General features: G+C 47.6%; 1 protein-coding gene across 6 annotated transcripts in view; it reads left to right on the plus strand.

The window, feature by feature from the left end:
* The window catches only part of ADAM19 (ADAM metallopeptidase domain 19), an 89,029-nt gene that overhangs the window by 38,230 nt on the left and 30,747 nt on the right, over positions 1 to 20,052 (plus strand). For 4 of the 6 annotated variants that reach the window (XM_032627789.1, XM_032627788.1, XM_032627790.1 and 1 more), the window contains 5 exons: positions 1,147 to 1,223; positions 10,183 to 10,375; positions 11,054 to 11,119; positions 15,757 to 15,828; positions 19,220 to 19,386. In XM_032627789.1, the coding sequence (XP_032483680.1) occupies positions 1,147 to 1,223; positions 10,183 to 10,375; positions 11,054 to 11,119; positions 15,757 to 15,828; positions 19,220 to 19,386 (575 nt within the window). The remainder of the gene's footprint in view (positions 1 to 1,146; positions 1,224 to 10,182; positions 10,376 to 11,053; positions 11,120 to 15,756; positions 15,829 to 19,219; positions 19,387 to 20,052) is intronic. The other 2 variants (XM_032627793.1, XM_032627794.1) reach the window with 1 other exon arrangement.

The following is a 20,052-nucleotide window of genomic DNA, read 5'->3' on the forward strand; positions in this document are numbered from 1 at the left end:
CCAGTTTCCTACAGCTGCTGTAACTAAGTGCCATCAACTTGGAGGTTTAAAACAACAGAAATGTGTTCTCTCATGGTTCTGAAGGCTAGAAGTCCAAAATCAAGGTTATGCTCCCTCTGTCGTCTCTAGGGAAGGATCCTTCCTTGCCTCTTCCAGCTTCTAGTGGCTCCTGGCCATGCTTGGTGCTTCTTGGCTTCTAGTTTTGTCTAATCTCTGCCTCCATCTGCACATGGCCTTTTTCTTTGTGTGTGTGTGTCTCTCTGTGTCCTCTCTTCTTTTTATAAGAACACTAGTTCAGTATTGCCTCATCTTAATTTAATTACATCTGCAAAGACCCTATTCCAAATAAGATCACATTCTGAGGTTCTGGGTAGACATGAATTTTGCGGGGGACAGTGTTCAGTCCTTACGGGGGGTCAAAGATGTGAGTCTAGTGGGGAGGCAGGCTTTTGAGAAGCCAGTGTTTCCTGTGGCCAGCATCATGTCACAGAAAGACATCTGAGGGACTTCCCTGGTGGCGCAGTGGTTAAGAATCCGCCTGCCAATGCAGGGGACACGGGTTTGAGCCCTGCTCCGGGAAGATCCCACATGCCGCAGAGCAACTAAGCCCATGCGCCACAACTACTGAGCCCACGCTCTAGAGCCTGCGAGCCACAACTACTGAGCCCACGTGCCACAACTACTGAAGCCTGCGCACCTAGAGCCCGTGCTCCGCAACAAGAGAAACCACCGCAATGAGAAGCCTGTGCAATGCAACCAAGAGTAGCCCCCGCTCGCCGCAACTAGAGAAAGCCCACGCGCGGCAGTGAAGACCCAACGCAGCCAAAAATAAATAAATAAACTGTTTCTCTGAAAAAAAAAAAGAGATCTGAAATCCTGGGTTCCCCAGCTAGCAGTGAGACCTGCGGCAAATCTCTTTGCTCCTCTGAGCCTTAGCTTCTTCATCTTTTCAGTGAGGATGATGGCATCCACTCTGTCCCACCGCCTAGGAACATTGCGAGGGTCAGATAAAATGGTGGCTTAGAAAGCTCTTTGCAGATTGTAAGGTTAGGGTAGGTATATAATTATCCCTGACTTTCACGAGACACTGACACTGCCATGCTTATCAGTATCCTGTGGTCTGACCACCCGCTTTCTCCATGCTAGGATCACTGCTTTTACCATGGGACAGTGAGGAAGGCAGAACAGTCCAGTGTCACGCTCAGCACCTGCCGGGGAATGAGGTAAGAGGCCCTGACAGTGCTGGGTGGGGCGCACCTGAGACTCTCCCCAGCAATGGAATTTTTTAAGCTAAGCGGGGCTGGCCTTGGGCAGGGACTTTGAGAAGCTGTCAATTGAGAATGTATGCAAGCCAGCTCTGAGAAGGGCTGAGCTTGGGAGGGACAAGGGAAGTAATCCTTTGATGATGGTGATGGTAAAAATAATAATGTTAATAATAGATAACCCACAGATTCACTGGGGATTGAGCATACTCTTTCCTGAGGAGCTTGAGGTTTTATTATTATTTAGGTATGGTGAAGCCCACAGAGCAGGAGACAACTGCCATCGAAAAGACACTTTATTGTACTCCAGATCCCAGGAGGAGGGGCACGCCATGCTGGGGCTGGGGCACAGGGCAGCACAGGGGTCAGTCAGGAGGCAGACGGGGGAGAGGGAATGTGGGCAGGAGTCTTTATTGTGGGTTCTGTGGAAAGGAACAGGAAAGGCAGGGTAAGCAGGCTTAGGATTGGCTAGTTTGAATAATTTTGGTGGGATCTGGGGCATGGGGCTGTCCCTAGTTGTCTGGTACCTGGCCCTGGGGTGAACAGGCCCGGGGAGGTGGGCGGCCCAGAGAGTGAGAAGCCCATTGGAAAGGCATGCTGTGCTCACTGGTGAGTTACCATCTGTAGGAATTGGCTAACCCTGGGGGCAGGAGCAAGGTCCCAGTGTCAAAGCACCAGGATATAGGAAATAAAAGACATGGTTCATACACTTGAAATTGATGAATTTGAGCATTTATTCCCACTTCTCCTTTGCTCTTCTCTGGTAGAAGTGCTTATAGGCGGCAAAAAAGGAAATGGGCAGCTAGTGAAAAGAGCAGGAAGAGAAGGGAGAAGCAGGGATAATCTTCAAGACAGAAAATGAACTGAAAAGTTCCAACGAGGGGGCATGTTGGAAAGAGAGTGACTTCATTCTCTGAGCCAGACGACCTGGCTTTGAGCAACTAGCAGTTGACCAGAGGGGTGACCTTGGACCTTGATGGTCTCTTTTGTAAAATGTGGATAAGGGAAATATATATCTGTCGTGTTGTGAGGATTGCACGTGCTAATAGATATCTAACGTTTAGAACTGGCCAGTATATACAAGCACTCAGTCACCTCCCAGACCCGTGCTTCCTGGGCGGGGTCCGCAGCGGGGCACCATCAGTATCACCTGGGAGCTTGTTCAAAATGTAGTATCTCAGGTCCCACCCAGACCTACTGGATTGTAACCTGTATTTTTACCAAGATCCCCAGGTGATATGTGTGCACGTTATAGTTTATACCTGAGAATATGTGTTCCTTGAGAATATGAATTCTATCTCAATATCTGTTTCTCTCCTCCAGCCTACCCTGGTGCTTTGCATATAGTAGGATCTATACATGTATGTTGGAGTAATAAAAATCATTTATTTAGACTCTTCCCAGCCTCCCCTCCTTTTGGAAAAGAGATGATGATCTGAAAAACCTGTGTTCTAATTGCCTATACTAATTGCCTGGGTTTTAATTGCCTATACTATGTGGTACCTATACCCAGTGTGTTGATAACCTAGCTCTATGAAAACAAAAAGAAAAAAAAAGCACTGATACGTAGCATCTGCCAGTATGCTGGTAAAAATATTCCCACCATGACCAATTCGAAGCTATCAACAGGATGTTACTGAAGGCAGCATTGGGCAGATATGCACACGTTGGCTCTCATGAGCCAGTAGGAGGTGTTTCCACTGTGTACCCTTCCTCTCTCTTGATCGATTGAGCCAATGATTGTTTCTTTCATTCAGCAAATTAACAGTGGATGTCTGCTCTATGCCCATGTCCTACACGGGTGGAGGGAAGACAGGCATATAAAAGTAATTTCCTGAGCCCTCAGTTTCTCATCTGTAAAGTGGGCATGGATGATAGGCATGGTAGAGAATGTTAAGTGCTGTGTTAACGCTACAGCATGCAGACGGGATTATTATCATCTTGTAACAGTGAAACCATGCTAAGACTCACCCAGGCTCACATGCCAACGTGAGGCCCATCACGCTGCCGATCCCACGTGTTTGTTTATAAATCGAGCCATGTCTCGTCTGTAAGGCTTCATGGTGAGTTGGCCGGAGGGGATTAGGCAGGAAACAAGCTTTGGCTGGGAGGCCATAACAGAGACCCCAAATCCCCTGCTCAAGTGACCTGATTGAGCCTAGCCAACTGGCCTTCCAGTGGTGTTTACAGGCCCAGTCATCTGCAGTCTGCAAGTGAACAGCATCTGTCCCAAGAAGGAGGAAAGGGAACATGCAGGTGTGACTTGCTTCTCTCTGCCTGTTCCTCTGTCCTCTTGGTATGGGGCAGTGGGAATTTGGCTTGGCCTCTTGTACATCATTCCCACAGCTGTGCTGATAGGGGGGAACTGGGTGAGCCGTCCATGTGTTTCTATTTTGCACGCTTCCCTTTTATGGGGTCCACCCGCCTTATTTTCCCAGCCTTCTCACTACACACCTTAAGAAACCAAGGGTGTCTGTGGGCCCGACTGATTTAAGTGCTGGAGACGCCTGGCAGATGGCTCGATTCAGACTCTGGAGTAGGAGCAGCTGTAGCAGCAGCAGGCTTCAAACCCCCGGAGCACTCCAGTCGCCCCCCACTAAGGCTCATAAAGCGATGCTGCAATGGAAAATCTCCATAGCGATTGTGCTTCTCTCCTGGAAACATGCTCTTTGTGACTGGAGAAAATAGGTAGGATTTATACCAAGTGGGATCTTCAGGCTGATGATACAAATACAGAGGAATCCAGCTGAGTTTCTAGATCGTTGCTGGGCGTCCTCTTCTCTCCAAAGCAGTTCTTTAGGCTAATTTAATTGAAGAGGTAATACGGGATCATAGTAAAAATACATTCAAATAATACAAGAGCGTACAATGAAAGAGTACGCTTCCTGTTTCCCGAATCCCCCCACCCCAGTGGCAGCCATCGGTACCAGTTTCTTGTGTATCCTTTTAGAAATCTTCCTTCCAAAAAGGAACATGGATATGTAATATAATGCTCTGTAATCTTGTTTAGGCCACTGACCCCTTCGAGAATAGGGTGGCAGCTCTGGATAGTTATAAACTACACCAATGAAATGATGTGGCGCACCATTTCCTAGGGGTGTTCAGTGTCCATACTCCCCAAGCCTGTCTCCTATGAAGCACTCATCTAAATGTCCTATACGATGTCTTGTGTGCACAAATGCTTTGCAAATTAACATAAAGTGTAAATTTTAGGAGCAACGATTATTTGTGAAGAAATCTAGACATTACTGGGTTGAGGTGTCCTGACTGAGCCTGTGGGATTTGGCAGACACTGGGCGTGCGTGTACGCGTGTGTGTGTCCAACTCACTGTCTATCAGCAGGAGAGGTATTGATTGCAGTAAAAACATTTTTTAAACCTGAGTGGTCACTTTGTTTGTAAAGAAAGTGCTTAAAGATTATCATTACGTAACTAATGAGTGTGCTAAACATCCAAATAATACTGGAGCATAAAACTAAAAGAAGTGAAAATCCTTTATCCTGTCCTGCCCTTTCAATCAATCTCATTCCCCATCTGTAATCTGTTGGGGAGTATACATAATTGAAATACATAATTATGTGTATATATGATTTTTTAATCCAAGGGAGATTGGTTATAGGGTTATACATACCATTCTGTAATTTGTTTTTTTCTTTTTCCAATTTAACATTATGTCGTAGGCACACATAGATCTAGCTCATTCTTTTAATGGCTGTATAGTGTCTTAAGTACTAATGTCTGGCAAGTTAAATTACATAGAAAGTCTTTCAAAGACATACAGTAGATCACCTGTAGTCATCTATTTGATGCATCACTCTTTTTTTTTTTTTTTTTGTGGTACGCGGGCCTCTCACTGTTGTGGCCTCTCCCGTTGCGGAGCACAGGCTCCGGACGCACAGGCTCAGCGGCCATATGACTCACGGGCCCAGCCACTCCGTGGCATGTGGGATCTTCCCGGACCGGGGCACGAACCCGTGTCCCCTGCATCGGCAGGCGGACTCTCAACCACTGCACCACCAGGGAAGCCCTGATGCGTCACTCTTATAGCAGATCTGTCCTCAAAACCCTGGGGCCCATACTCATTGTGGTTATACCTTACCCCAGGTCCCTGGACTCAGACTTTGTGGGAGAGAGAGGGAGAGAGAGGATATGAAATTAAGAGTGAGTACAGGAGCCTGTGTGTGGACGTTATGTGATGGCTTAGAAGGAGCTCACAATTTAGAGTCAAGCGACCTGAGTTTCAGATCTAGCTCCATACCTCCCGGCTGTGTGATCTCTGAGCTTTCCTCCCCCTGTTTCGTTTCATTTCCTCCTTGTCTTTGCCTTGGCCAGCTCAGCTCTCTAGATGATGCCCACGGTGCAGGGGGCTGCTGAGTCCTGGGTGGGAGGCTGAGGGTGGTGTCATGGTTCCGCCCATGAGTAAGGAGCCTGGATGTCAGGAGACCTGGGATCTGCCCCCAGCTCTAACAGTAGCTCACTAGGTGACCTTGGGCAAGTTCCTACTTCTCTGGGCTTTGGTTCTTCTTATCTGAGAAAGCAGGGTAGACAAGACCATGGAAAGGACTCTTCAGTGTAGAAATTTCTGTGCTGCAGAGAGAGTGGGCAGAGTTTCCAGGAGGTGGGGCGCCTGGGACAGAAGGAGCCAGTCCATGCCTATCTGCCCTTTTGCCAAGGAGAGGCGTGGCCCTTTCCCATTTGAATACCTGGCCTTCCTTCTGCAGAACAGATAAGAAATGCTACCTCTGTGTCAAGCATAGAGTAAGCGCTCACAGGGCAGCATCAAGTTTTGTCAGGTGTAGATTCTGGAGCCAGGCAGTTCCTGGTATAAAACCTGACAGGTTGCTTCAGTTCCCTAGCATCAGTTTTCTCACCTGTAAAATGGGAGCAACAATAGTGACATCATTGGTGGATTTACATGAGGTGATGAGTGCAACTTCCTTGAGATCAGGGACTTTCTTTTGTTTTCCTATCACGCTGCATCCCCGGTGCCTAGAACTGTTCCTGGCACACAGTAGGTGCTCAATACATATGTGCTGAATGGCTACTGAATAAGATGCCTTGTACCCTGCCTTGTGTACCATACATGCTCAATGACTATTAGCTATCCTTTTTAAATATTACCCTAATTATTAGTAAACATTGCCTCTTACTTCAGTCAACTGTCATAGCAGCCCTGTGAGAGGGGAAGCTTTGTTGAGTAACTTAGCCCAAAGCTAGCAGACAGCAGAGCCAGAATTTGAATCCAGGTGTGTCCCACTCCCGAGCCCATGCTCTCCACTTGTGGCTTGCCACCCCATCCCAGAGGGACCACATCACCCGTGTGACCACGTCACCTCTGTGCTGCCTTTGAAGCTCCCTGTAACTCCTTCTCACTTGCATGCAGATTTTGGGGGAAGGAAAGAAGTGTGACAGAGTGATTACCTCTTAGGGCAGCTCTGGATGTAGGCATGTAGGGTGTGTCCCCTTGGGTTCAGCTCTGAATGGACAAATTCCTAAGAAGCAGTTCTTGCCTAGTTCCTGGAAGGCTGCATTCGAGCGAGTCTTGTGGTCATTCAGGGGTTAAACCTGCTGCCTGCCTGGCCTGCCCTGCCAGGGTTCCTCTGTACAATTTCATTTGTATCAAGCTCTCAACAATGAATAGCGTGTGAGGTCCTGGCCACCCAACCTCATGGGTCCCCCTCCTGCGCACCCCACCCCACCCCCACCCCCCGCTAAGCTCTGCCAGAGCTTACATTTAGCAAATTAGATCAACTGAGACACTTAGAAGGAGAAATGACTGGTGAGTGTTCAGGGGAGGGCAGCTAGCAGGGCTTGGGATTGGTGACAGTGAAGGGCCCTGGGAAGTAGATTCTCACAAATCCCCCCACTTTCAAAGCTGGACATGCTGTGACATGCTAGGGCTTGCGCCAGCCTGTTCTCCATCCCCTGGCAGTCGGGAAGGTGGCAACTGTGACACAGGCGCGTTACCAGCAGCCGCAGCAGGGGCAGGGGAGGGGAGCGGCCGCAGAGTCCTATTGCTGGAAGGACCTTCAGTGTCCTTCTGAGCTTGTGTTTCTCCAGTTATAATCTGCCCACTCCCTGGAACAGAATTGCTTAGAGCTCTGTGAAAAGACAGGGCCCTGCCAGAGGCTGGGCTCCAGGTCAAGGTTCCTGAGTGTGGCTGTGCAGGGGATTCCTAGGGGACTTGTTCACTTGCTCAGGCCTACAGAATCTGCATCTCCTAGGTGGGGCCTGGACATCTCCATTTTTAATACACCCTGTAGAATATTCTAATGGATAGATTTGATCCTAAGATCTCTGACCCCTAGGTTTGGAACTCACTGATAGAGGCAGATAGCATAGCGGTTAAGGGCATGGGGTCCAGAGTCTGCCGGACCTTAAATCTTTGGCCCCGGAATACCCATGAGAGCTTGTTATTTAATCTCTCTGGAGCTCAGTTTCCTTATCTATCAAATGGGACCCATAATGGTGCTTTACAGCATTGATGTAAGAATGAAATAAGAACGACAATTATAAGCACAGTGCCTGGCATATAGTTAACTCTCGAAAAATGGTGTCTAAAAATGAGAAGTGGACTGACTGCCTCTCCCAGCTGGTGTCTTACTTCAGACAGGCCCGTTGGGTAATGGCCGATCACGCCTCAGAGGAGAGTTGCTGATTCTTGTCACTTATAGCTACTGTACAGGGCTCTGGTGACAGAGGCAGTGTGAGGTCATGGTTAAGGTCTTGGGACCTAGAACCAGACTACTTAGGTTTTTACTGCCTGTGTGACTTTGGTCAGTTGATTAATCTCGCTGAGCCTTAGTTTTCTCGTTTGTAAAATGAGGATAATATTTGTAAGGAGCATAGAGGTTGGTGTGAATAATAAAATACTCAGCACGGTGCCTGGTCCCTAGTAAAGACTCAGTAGTTTATAACCACCATGATTGTTGTTCACTGTGCACCAAACTTCTGCGTTGTCTCTGTCCTGTTCGGCCTAGAGGCTTATTCAAGTGATGCCTGGTCAGCTACACTGGAACTTTCCACCCACTGGGTTTTATCTCCACAACCACAACCCAGTGCACACAAAGCCATCGGCTGGTTTGTAGTATTTGTAGCCATGGGGGGAAACTGAGGTGACGGGGAGGGGCCTTGGTCAGCCAAGATGAGAAGATAGCTTGAGAACAGGATGCCCACAGCAGCTCTGCCCTCTGCCCTTTCCCGTCTGGACTCAGGAGCGGATGTGACCCTTGCTGTTTGTTCCGCTCTCACCCCCAGCTGCACAGGCAGCCCATTGGGCGTCCCGCCGGGGGGCTGGTCTGGGATTGCTGCGTCAGCCTGGATGAGGTAGCCGGGAAGTCGTCAGGCTCCCTGGCACCGGAATGAGGTCAACCAGGGATGGATTCCAGGAAGGACTGCTGCTGATCAGGGCCTGGCGCTGTCTCTCCTGAGAGCATCACAGGCTCTTCCCAAAGGGCAAAACCTGGGTGGGGATCCGGAGGTGTTAGGGGCAGGGATGGAAGCCGAGACAGCCGAAGAGAGGTCCTGCCAGTTTGGAGTGGCAAAGACTGACTTGGCTACACTTTACCTTTTGAAATTTCTGGATGGATAGAGCCTGAGGTTTTGGAGCAAACGAAATGCTGTGGGGTCCCTGGGGTACATTGCTGGGACTTTCCTTCCCCAGGGCCCTAATAACATTCCCTTGCTCTAGTTTTCATCTCACGGTGTCAAGGATGGCAAATACCTGCTACGGGGGCCTCTGCTGTCCCTTCCATTGATTATTGGTGATAGTGATTGGTGATAAGCTGTGCACTCTTTCTCACCGAGTCCAGATAAAGCGCCCAGAAGCCTCATTGATGCAGCACCCCAGGCAGCAGCATCCAACATCAGTGTTAAGGGCGATGAAAGCTTTTTGCCTTTTCTGTTAACATACTGTAGTGATTTATTCCCATGTTCAGACTCTAAGCTCCGTGAGGGCAGGCATCTTGTCTGTCCTGTTCACTAGTCCGTCCTCAGCAACTAGCACGATGCCTGGCACATAGCAGCAGCTCAGGAAGTATTTGTGGAATGAATGTCTGTCCTCCAATGGAATGTGAATTACACAAGGGCAGGGATTATGTCTAGATTACATCTAATACAGAGTAAGGGTTCAATGAATGAAAAAATATAATGAATGAACACACATATTTATTGTGAGTTCAAGGCTAGTATCTGTAACCCAGAGAAAAGAGTAGTCACACATGCTTGGTTGTGGGTGTCACCTCACCGCAGAGCTGCCTTGCTGATACAGGGAAATTGGGGCTGGTAGGCATGCCATCAGTGACGTCTCTAGCTTTGGTTTCCAAGAGCAAGGACACTTGTCTTTCCATTTAATCATCCCAAGAGTCCTGTGAAGTTAGAAAATTATCATTTGCATTTACACTTGGGGAAACTGAGGCTTGGAGTGATTGAACAGGTTTGTTGAAGAGCATTTGGCAATTTAATGTTGGAGCTAAGATTGGAACTTGGGTCTCCTCATCCTCAGGCCAGCATTCTTCCTCCAGTCACCAGACTGTCTTTTTCTCCGTCTGTCAAGTTTTGACCTGTGATCTGTTGTATGCTATGTTTGGGTTTGGGAGGCTTTTTGGAATCCTCGTCCTGCCATCCTTTATGAGTATGAACTGTCCCTGGTCCAGCCCTTTTAGAACCTTCAAGCTCCTCTGTGATATGCTTTTGTACCCTGAAACCGTGCACCACATCTCACGTACATGTGCATTTCTCTGGAGAGGAAGTCTGAGTTTGCGTCAGATTCTCACCAAGGAGTGCATGACCCCATAATAAGATTAAGAAGCAATGATCAAAACCAACTGTGAAATTTTTTATAGGGGGAACCTGAGGCCTGAGCAAGGGACTTTTCCAGGACCATAATCTTTGACCAGAGATTCTATTTCTCCCGTCAACAGAGGACTGATTATGGTGAGCAGTAACCTCAGCTACATCATCGAGCCCCTCCCTGACAGCGAGGGCCACCACCTTATTTACAGATCCGAACATCTCAAGCTTCCCCCCAGGAACTGTGGGTTCGAGCACTCCAAGCCCACCGCCAGGGACTGGGTCCTTCAGTTTACAAACCAGACCAAGAAGCGACCTCGCAGGGTGAGTTTTTCTTAGCACAGGAGTTAGCCTGGGGATAGGCTTGTCCCTTCTGAGGACCCTTGCCTTGGATCCAGGAGTATTTCTAAATTAAAGGGAGATGGCTAAGAAGGAGGAAGTAGCTTTTTCCTCTTAGTCTGAGTCATTGTTGAGTGTGAGAAACCCTTGTTTTCGACAGAATAACAGCTTTGGGGGAAAACATTACTACCTTTAAAATAAGGTGCTGATTTCAGAAACTTTAAAATGTGAGAAAAAAATATACGCCTCCCTTTTTGGAATAGCCACTTAACCATGTGCACAAAATGCTTGTATTTATTTATACCGAAGATAGAGAGAGGTATGTGGTTTAAATATCTTTTGGGAACTTGACTGTCAGCATGTTCCCTCACGGTATGTCAGCCTCTGTTCTGTCTGCACTAGGCAGCCAGCTCGTTATTTCTGGAGACTAAAGGACTGGACCCACTGTCCCAGAGCAGCCTCCCGCGATAACCAAGATGGCGGGCGGAAGGTGTAGTGAGGGTGATGATGAAGTGACCATAGCTGGGGTTGTCTCTAGATCCCAGGTACAAATTTAGTAAGGAGGGCCGCTGCTTATTAACTGCACCATTTCTGAGCAGTTTTTTGAAATGAGGTCAAATCCACCATTTCTATAGCTCTGATCTGCTTATGTCTCTTTCTTAGATGAAAAGGGAAGATTTACACTCCATGAAGTATGTGGAGCTTTACCTTGTGGCTGATTATGAAGAGGTAAGGGGGAGGCAATGGGTTTTAGCAGAAAAATTGCTCTCTTGATAGCTTCCATTCCAGCCTTCAAACTGCTTTGGGGAAATACTAAAGCATTCCTCTTTTTCCGGTTTGTCATGTGATTTTGACCTTAAATCTGACCAAGGGCTCTTTTTGCTATTTTAAACATAGTTGGGAAGAAAACAAGGAGAAGTCTCTTCCAGCCCAGTGCATTAATCAGAACATCAGGATAGATTGAATGTTATTTGGGTTAACATTTCTTAGACTGGGTCTGAAGACCCTTAGGTTTTGGTGCTTATTCTTTGGGAGAATAGAGATAGACCTGCCCTTAAACCACAGGGTTTACAGTAGCAGCACAAAAACTCTCTAGTTCCAAGTGTGATGACTGCTGTAGGATGGTTCATTGTAGAGGATTAGAGCGCAGATAATGAATTGGGAAAAGCTTCCCAAGGCAGTAGTGTTGAAGCCGACTCCTAAAGAATGGATTCAGGCCCTACGGCCCATATTTGCCTAAATTAGCCGTATTTTACCCCATTCTCACTTTATGTAGTGGCTCAACCACAGAACTGACATATCTTCTGGGCATGGAAGGTCAGATGAGCTGAGCACTCCCCACGTTCTAACGCTGCACCTCGCCTGGGGCTCCCTTTCTGACAGAACTCGTCACAGTTCCCATCTGTCACATACCATCCAAATGGGTTAGTTAGCAGCTCCGCCAGAGGAGCAATCCCACAGCGCAGATCCTGGAGGCAGTGCAGGGAAGGGGGAAGAATACTAGACTTCGCGCTGGAAGAGCTGCCTTCCAGTGTTAGTGGCCCTTGAGTGTCTGCAAGGACACGGAGTCGTTAACTGCGCAGAGACGCGGAGGTGAAGGGCTTTCCCAGACCGAGGACACATCTTTTTTATATATATATATATATATATATATATATATATATATATTTCAATTTTATTTATTCATTTATTTTTGGCTGCGTTGGGTCTTCGTTGCTGCGCGCGGGCTTTCTCTAGTTGCCGCGAGTGGTGGCTACTCTTCGTTGTGGTGCGCGGGCTTCTCACTGCAGTGGCTTCTCTTGTTGCAGAGCACGGGCTCTAGAGTGCAGGCTTCAGTAGTTGTGGTGCACGGGCTCAGTAGTTGTGGCTTGTGGGCCCTAGAGTGCAGGCTTCAGTAGTTGTGGCATGCAGGCTCAGTAGTTGTGGTTAGTGGGCTCTAGAGCACAGGCTCAGTCATTGTGGCACACGGGCTTAGTTGCTCCGTGGCCCGTGGGATCTTCCCGGACCAGGGCTCGAACCCATGTGCCCTGCCTTGGCAGGCGGATTCTTAACCACTGCGCCACCAGGGAAGCCCCGAGGAAACATCTTGTTCTGCTTTGAGAGAAGTTTTGCTTTTTAATTGGTGTCGGTATTGGTTTTTCCAGCAGCCTTTCTTTCTTTCTTTTTTTTTTTTCTCTTGTTTTTCTTTCCAAAGACTGGTGTGTGTGTAGGATGGGGGAGTGGCGTGGGGAGCAAAATCCTAAGTGATTTAAAAGCCGCAGCTGCGCAGTCATGGGGGATGCTAATGGCGCTGGCCCCTGCCTAACAGAACTGCCATAGTGGGAGGGTTGCTGGAAGAGAGCTGAGCTTCCCCGGCTCCGGGACATCTTGAGATCCTCTAATACAGTGGTCTCGAACCTTTTTTGTGTGTGTGCTGCAGAATCCTTTGTTCAGATGAAAGCTCCTGGGACCCCGATAGTTAAGCATATAGAAACACAGCTGCTCTAATGGAAAGGTGGGGTGATGCTCCCCCTCGGCCTTGCACTCTCACCAGAGGACTCCTGGTGTGGGGATTTAAAACCCACTGGGTGTGAGTCTGAAAGCTGGAGAAGCGGGGGTGGGGTGAGGATCGGACATCTTCAGTCTCCTGACCTCCAGGGTCAAAGCAAACCCCCAAAAGGAAAAGTGTGCGCCCAAGGTGCCTCCAGAACTGTGCTGTGCGTAGAGCCATCTTCCTGTTCTAGAGGGAGGGTCTCCAGCAGCGCCCCATAGGTGCTGCCCACAGGCCGTGATTCATGCAGCTCAGTGGCTGGTGGATAGGGAATGTGCTCACTACTCAGGTCCTGGGCAGGGGTGGGTGGGGAAGTAATAGTCCAGGCTGGGCTCACAGGCTCACAAATCCCTGCCCCCCTCACCACCTCCTCCCCCACTCCCTCTCCAAGTGGCCTCTCATCCTCCGCGGGCAGAAATGTACTCCTGACAATTAATTAATCTGAGAGGACGGCAGACAGGGAAGAGGAGGGCGCCTTATCTGTGATTTATAACCTGGTGTTGAGACAGGCCAGGCTTCGCCTCTGGGCTCTGGACTTAGCACAGGGAGCAGAGACATGGATGGGGTTGCTGCCTGGAGAGAGGGTTTTCAGCAGTAAAAATGACCATGCAGCTCCCTGGGCCTAGGTGGGAGCACCTGGGGGTGGTTCTCAGTTTATTCATTCCTTAGGTGAAATGGGAGATCCAGGTGGGGGAAGAGCAAGATGGGATTTGGAGGAGGAGACAGGGCAGCTGTGAGAACAGGTATGCCAAGGACTTTTCAAGATACAGACAGAATGTGGGGCAGTTGGGAAAGACCAGGTGCTGCACCGTGTTTTAAGGCCCGTGTCAGCCCAGAAAGTGTAAGTGGGAGATACTCTTTTCTTTACATCAGAGGTCTGTAAACTATAGCCCATGGTCAAATCCAGCGCACTCTGGGTTTTTATAACTAAAGTTTTACTGGAACGTATCCATGCCTACCGCTGCATGTGTTGTCCATGGCTGCTTTTGAGCTACAATGGCAGAGTTGAGTAGTTGTGGTAGAGACTTTATGGCTGCAAAGCCTAAAATATTTACAGTCTGGCCATTTGCAGAAAGTTTGCTGACTCTTGCCTGAGGCTCTTCAGGATAGCATGGTACATTCCTTAAAACTATGGTGGTATTATCGGGCAGCTGTTTGAAGATAGGATTAATATATCTGAAAGACAATGAAGTCTGACTCTGATGTTCTAATAAATACTCCCTAAATGCTGCAGCACTTTCTGTGCCCGTGAGACGAGTTTAGAAATGGGATGACTGAGTAAAGAGAAACTTCAGGATTAACACCTTGGAAAGGTCTAAGTCCCAGGATCTTACACTGAATTTAACTCCCTAGAAAGCAATGGTGAAAGTGAGACGATTGCAGTTCTGATGAGTCACGGTTCCCAGGAGGCCCAGGAAGGTCCAGAAGCAGTGGGAGAATAGGAAACGGTGCGCTTCTCCCCCTATCGTGGCTGAGACACACCCCCATCTGGACAAATATCCCAGGGTGTTTCATTTGGCTGTTCTTTTCATTTCTTTCTTGTATATTCTTGTGGGATGCAGTGGAGGAAGGACGTGAAGGTTTGGACTGAAGTAACATATATCGTGTGTACACAAGGTAAATCAGATAGGTACCCAGGTTCTGTGTAACAATGGCAGCATATAGGACATACCCATCATTTTCAAATTTAGGTTTCAGTTGTAGCAAGTTTTATCTTTATGCTGTGAAGCTTTCCTTCATCATTGCAGCTGAAAGTGATCTACCCTTTTTTTTTTGCGGTATGCGGGCCTCTCACTGTTGTGGCCTCTTCCGTTGCGGAGCACAGGCTCCGGACGCGCAGGCTCAGCGGCCATGGCTCACGGGCCCAGCTGCTCCGCGGCACGTGGGATCCTCCCGGACCGGGGCACGACCCCGTGTCCCCTGCATCGGCAGGCGGACTCTCAACCACTGCGCCACCAGGGAAGCCCGTGATCTACGCTTTTGAAGCAGGCGTGATTAAGTGAGGCTACCTACAGAAATGTGCCCCTCCTGCTGCCCACGGCGGATATTTCTGATGGAGCACAGCATTTTTTGCTGCCGAGCCCCTTGCAGCCTTAGAATTCTTCTCACTGTGGAAGGCATTGCTAGTTGATCTGAGTAGCGTGCCTAGATGAAGCCTATTTCCCAAGGTTTTATGATCCTCATTGCCAGCACTCATTTTGTGTCATTCACACAGCCTCCTGTTGCAGTTATTTCTGTGCAGGTTTTCTCAGCCCGTTTCTATTTCATACTCCTTAAATATAGCATCTGCCATTGTTGTTATTTCTGGTCCGCGCTGTGTTTTAACTGAAGCTCCTTCAAGGCTAGGACCAGGACCACACACTTTGTATCCTACCCAGCACCAAGTGCAGTGCCTTGCACACTGCAGTTGTTCAGCAACAATTTGACCATGTTGACTGATCACGTGCACGGAGGCCTTGTGAGATCCCTGTGATGGTGGCTCCATGCTGGGGTGATGACCAAGGCAAGGATTGGATTGGTCCCTCTTCTAAGCCCCAGTGGAAGTTTACAGGAGGCCTTGTAATTAGGAGGACAGGAGAACAAGGTTGACTTCACAGGCTGGGGGAAGACAGTTCAGTTCACTGCACAACTGTTAACATGCCTACCGTGTGCCTGGAACTGAGCTAGTAGTTGGAGGTACCAAGATGGATGTGACCCAGGTTCTGCCCTCCCAAGGGAGATAGTCGTCATAGAAGACGGAAGAAAATGAAAAGGAATTCAAAGACCAGTAATGGGGCACACGAGGGGTCCTGGGAAGGGTTCTGGGGTCTCACCTAGTTCTGCTTACCCCATTTAGTTTCAGAAGAATCGACGAGACCAGGACGCCACCAAACACAAGCTCATGGAGATCGCCAATTACGTTGATAAGGTGAGACCAGGTGTGTCCTTGTGGGAAAGGTGCCAGCACCTTAGAGGAGCTGCAGGACAGGAGATCACACCTGACTTGCCTCTTGCTCAACTGGCCGCCCCACCAGCTTCTGGGAGGCAGTAGCGATGCAGCCGAAACTCAGTGGTCACGACAAGACCATCAACTGCATGGACCTAGCCAAGTAGCTTGTCTTGTTTGGGTTGCTGTTTTGTTTTGTTTTTTAATTTACAAAATGAGGGGTTGATTTAAATCAATAGCTTTGGATTGTTTTTATTTTTCTGATGGAATCCTTTTTCCAATGTCTAATATAGAAGTCCGATGACAACAGACTCCTCTAAGCTGAAGCAGGGGTGAGGACCCAGAGTGCTGTCCTCTGACCCCCTTCCCTTCATCCCTGCCTTAAAAGTTGAGGAGTGGGTTGTTTGGGGTCAATCTGTATAATCTCCCTCTGTAAAACAGTTCTAAAATCATTTGTTTTTGTCTCTTAGAAAAGCCATGCAGTTGGTTAACTTTCCTAGGTCAGGCTCTTTTAAGCAAGCTCTTAGGAAATACCCAGATTCTTGAATTTTACTAGAATAGGCTGGTCTGGGACTTGGAAATACTTTGTTTATATGAAAGAGTACAAAATGCAGAAGAGGTAACCTAGAATGACAGTGACCTCTTGATAGGCGAGTGGTAAATAGTTTTAAAAAGTAGATTTTAATGTTTGGGATCGCAGGTCTCTGAGAATCTGATCACATTTATTGTACAGTTTCAGGGCACTCACAAAATTGCTGAACCTTAACTCTGGGCCTGCTAGGGATTCCTGGATCCCAGGTCTCAAGGGGGAATATATATATATATATATATATATATATATATATATATATATATATATATATTTAAAAAAATATTAGAGGATAAGGAAGAGAACAAATATTTTTAGGGATTTACAAGCAAATTTGGTAGTGTACTGAAGTCATTGGATGGGCAGGTCTATGCCCTGTGTTTTTGCCATAGATGACTCTGGAAACGCTGGTCAGTGTTTGGTGCCTGGTAAAAGTCAAACACTGGCATTTCCTGGAAGGAAGGACTCCAGGGACACAGTCCAGTCCTCTCTCTAGCCTTCAGTTCGCTCAGCAATAACATCTAAATGATCCCACAACCCAAACACTCAGCATCTGGGAAAACAAGAAAAGCTTGTTTCCCTGGGGGTAGACCATGTTATCCCCCATGTGACATCTATTGTTCTGGAGATGCTGCAGGTGGGAGACTTGGCTGGGTCTCCGCTATGTAGATTCTGCAGCTGGTCTGGGTCATCGAACGAGGGGTACTGGTGAAAAGTGGAAGGAGAAGAGAGGCGTTAGCAAACCACATCCTTGCTGGAAGGCCCCCAGCCTTGCCAGCTGGTCTGCTCTGTGAAGCAGTCTCGGTTCTCTCATCTGCAGCTGAGGTTAGTCACTCCCGGCTGGGGTTAGGGAAGGCAAACTCACTTCTCTGAGGCTTGCTGACCCACCTACTTGAACTGAACTATTATGGAACTAAAACTGGAATGCACTGCACTGATCAGCTGAATCATGAACCCAATCAAAAATGTTTTTCCTTAACTGTGAAAAAAGCCAAGTTTAAGTCCTCAAAAAGCTCCCTAGTGAAGCAAGTTCAAGTTGAAATCCAAACCCTTTATTTTCTGTAATGATTGACCTAGCATAAAACAGGAAAATCAAAATTTCCATTGAAATCAACTGATACTCTGCTGAATCTGGAGCCCATTTACATCACAGTTTCTTGGGGGCAAGTTGATTCTCTGGATGTGTAAATATGGTAGCACTTCAGCAGTGTAGTGTCGTCATGATTAGACTCTGAGGTCTAATAATCCGGGCCTTAATCCTGGCTCTGCCAGCTTCCTGCTGAGACTTCGGCAAGTTACTGAACTGCTCTAGGCCTCAGTGCTTAATACATAGAAAGCACTTGATAAGCATTGGTGCTATGATTGTTATATTTACCTGGGGGCAGTACCTGCCACTTTCGGATTAAGATGGCATCTCCTGCTCACGTGACCTAGGTTTACCTGCAATTTTTTTTTTTAAGCTGCTGTCTCAGTATTCTCTAGGATAGGCCAGTCAAAGAATTCCTTGTACCTACGCCTTCCAGTACTTCGCTTTAAGGAAAACCCTCTTTCTGCTATGTGTGTGTGAGATGAAATATACTGTGTCATGAAAGTTAGGTGTAGCTCTAGCCTTAAGGAGCCCAAGGATCAAGGCTCGTGTATAGAATTTCAGGATCTCTGGGTTGGACAAAATCCTGAAGATTATCTGGGACCTTTGCAGCCTAAAGCTTGCGACCTGTTTATGGCATCCTTCACAAAACCCAAAAACCCCCAGTGATGGGGAAGGAAATTTTCAAAGTAAGCACATCTATCTACATGTATTTCATTTACACCCATTTACTTCCAAAATGAGTCGGAGACGTCTTCCAATAAATCCATTAATATATCCGCACAATGGATACTAGTCAGCAATAAAAAGGAATGGCAGCCTGATACAGGCTACAAGACGGATGAATCGCAGAAACATGCTAAATGAAAGAAATAACAAAAGACTACATATTGTATAATTTCATTTATAGAATATGTCTGGAAAAGGCAAATCTGTGGAGACAGAAAGTGGATTAGTGATTGCCCAGGTCTGGGGGTGAAAATGGGCAATGATGGTAAGTGGACATAAGGGATCTTGTTGGTGTGATGAAAAAAGTCTAAAATTGGATTATGGAGATCACTTTACAACTTGGTAAGTTTACTAAAAAATATTGAGCTGTACACCTGAAATGGGTGGATTCTGTGATATGTAAATTATACCTCAGTAAAGTTGTTTTAAAAATGCATATATAAGAGAACTTTTTAGACATGTATAAAAATAATAAGGGCCCTAAAGGAATTGGGAGGGATAATTGTACCAGACACCTGGGCCAAAGGTCCTTATTATAGATGACAGCGTGGCTTAGCTCACTTTGAAAGCTTTTTTCCTGTTTGAAATGAAATGTCTTCCTGTCTTTTTTACCTATAGACTGAGCCCCGCTTTAGGCTCATGTGCAAAAATGCTGATCCTTTCTCCACATGAGAACCCCGTGCATGTCTGAAAGCAACTCTGTGTCCTATCTCAGTCTTCATTTCTCTAAGCTAAGTCACCCCAGCTCTGCCACCAGGGGCAGAGCCTCTCTTAGGATGTCGTGCCTGTCTCAGGATGTCCCCCTTCTGAGAAGGTGAAGAGCAACACGTGTTCCCTCTTCCCCTTGGAGGCATGTATAGAAGAGAAATCTGGAATCTGTGCTCTGAGCGCTTGGGCTAGGAAGGGGCTCATAATCTCAAGTGGTGTTGACAGATGATGCTGTGACTCTCTTCTCTGTGTGTTTTCAGTTTTACCGATCCTTGAATATCCGGATTGCCCTTGTGGGCTTGGAAGTGTGGACTCATGGAAATATGTGTGAAGTTTCGGAGAACCCGTACTCTACCCTCTGGTCATTTCTTAGCTGGAGACGCAAGCTGCTCGCCTGGAAGAACCATGACAATGCACAGTTAATCACGTAAATAGCCTTTTCCGTATGTGTTGCCTTGGCCTTGGCTGCAAAGCCCCTGCCTGCAGTGCGTGTGCTGTTCGCCCTTTTCTCCCCAGTGCTGAAGGTTGGCTGGACTAAGCCATCCTTACTCTCCAGTCCAGGTAACGAAGTGTTCCTCAGGCATGTGCTCCGTACCCAGTATATCCAGGAAAATATTAAAAAGCCTGAGTCATAGCAATCCCAAGAAGTGTTTACAGCCCAAATAAGACAATTAGCCTTAGACATATTTAGTTGAGCCTCTGAAACAATTGGGTGTGTATTTGGGAAGTGAGTGACTATTGGTCATGGCTGCTTTGAAATAGACTTTCTAAGGGGCTCACCTTGATCTTCGTGGCGCTTTGTTCTAGAACAGGTGTTAATCGCCCAAAGCAGGCACAGGAGAGGGGCCTCCTCTGCTTGTCGTTCACGTCATTCCCAGGGGCTCAGGGTCGACTGCGAGACAGTCAAGTGGCAGGTAGCGCAGGAATAGTGTGTTTGGGGGGAGGGAGACATGGGGGGAGAGGGCGGATGTGTTGGAGTTTTTTCAATCCCCAGAGAGAAAAGAGCAGAAACTGATGGGGGTCGTGGTGGCCCGTGACAGTCCCCGGTGGTGATTATCTAGTATTTATTAGTGTTGACTTCCAAAGGTATTCT

This window comes from Phocoena sinus, chromosome 3 (assembly GCF_008692025.1).
Source record: "Phocoena sinus isolate mPhoSin1 chromosome 3, mPhoSin1.pri, whole genome shotgun sequence".
Lineage (NCBI taxonomy): Eukaryota > Metazoa > Chordata > Mammalia > Artiodactyla > Phocoenidae > Phocoena > Phocoena sinus.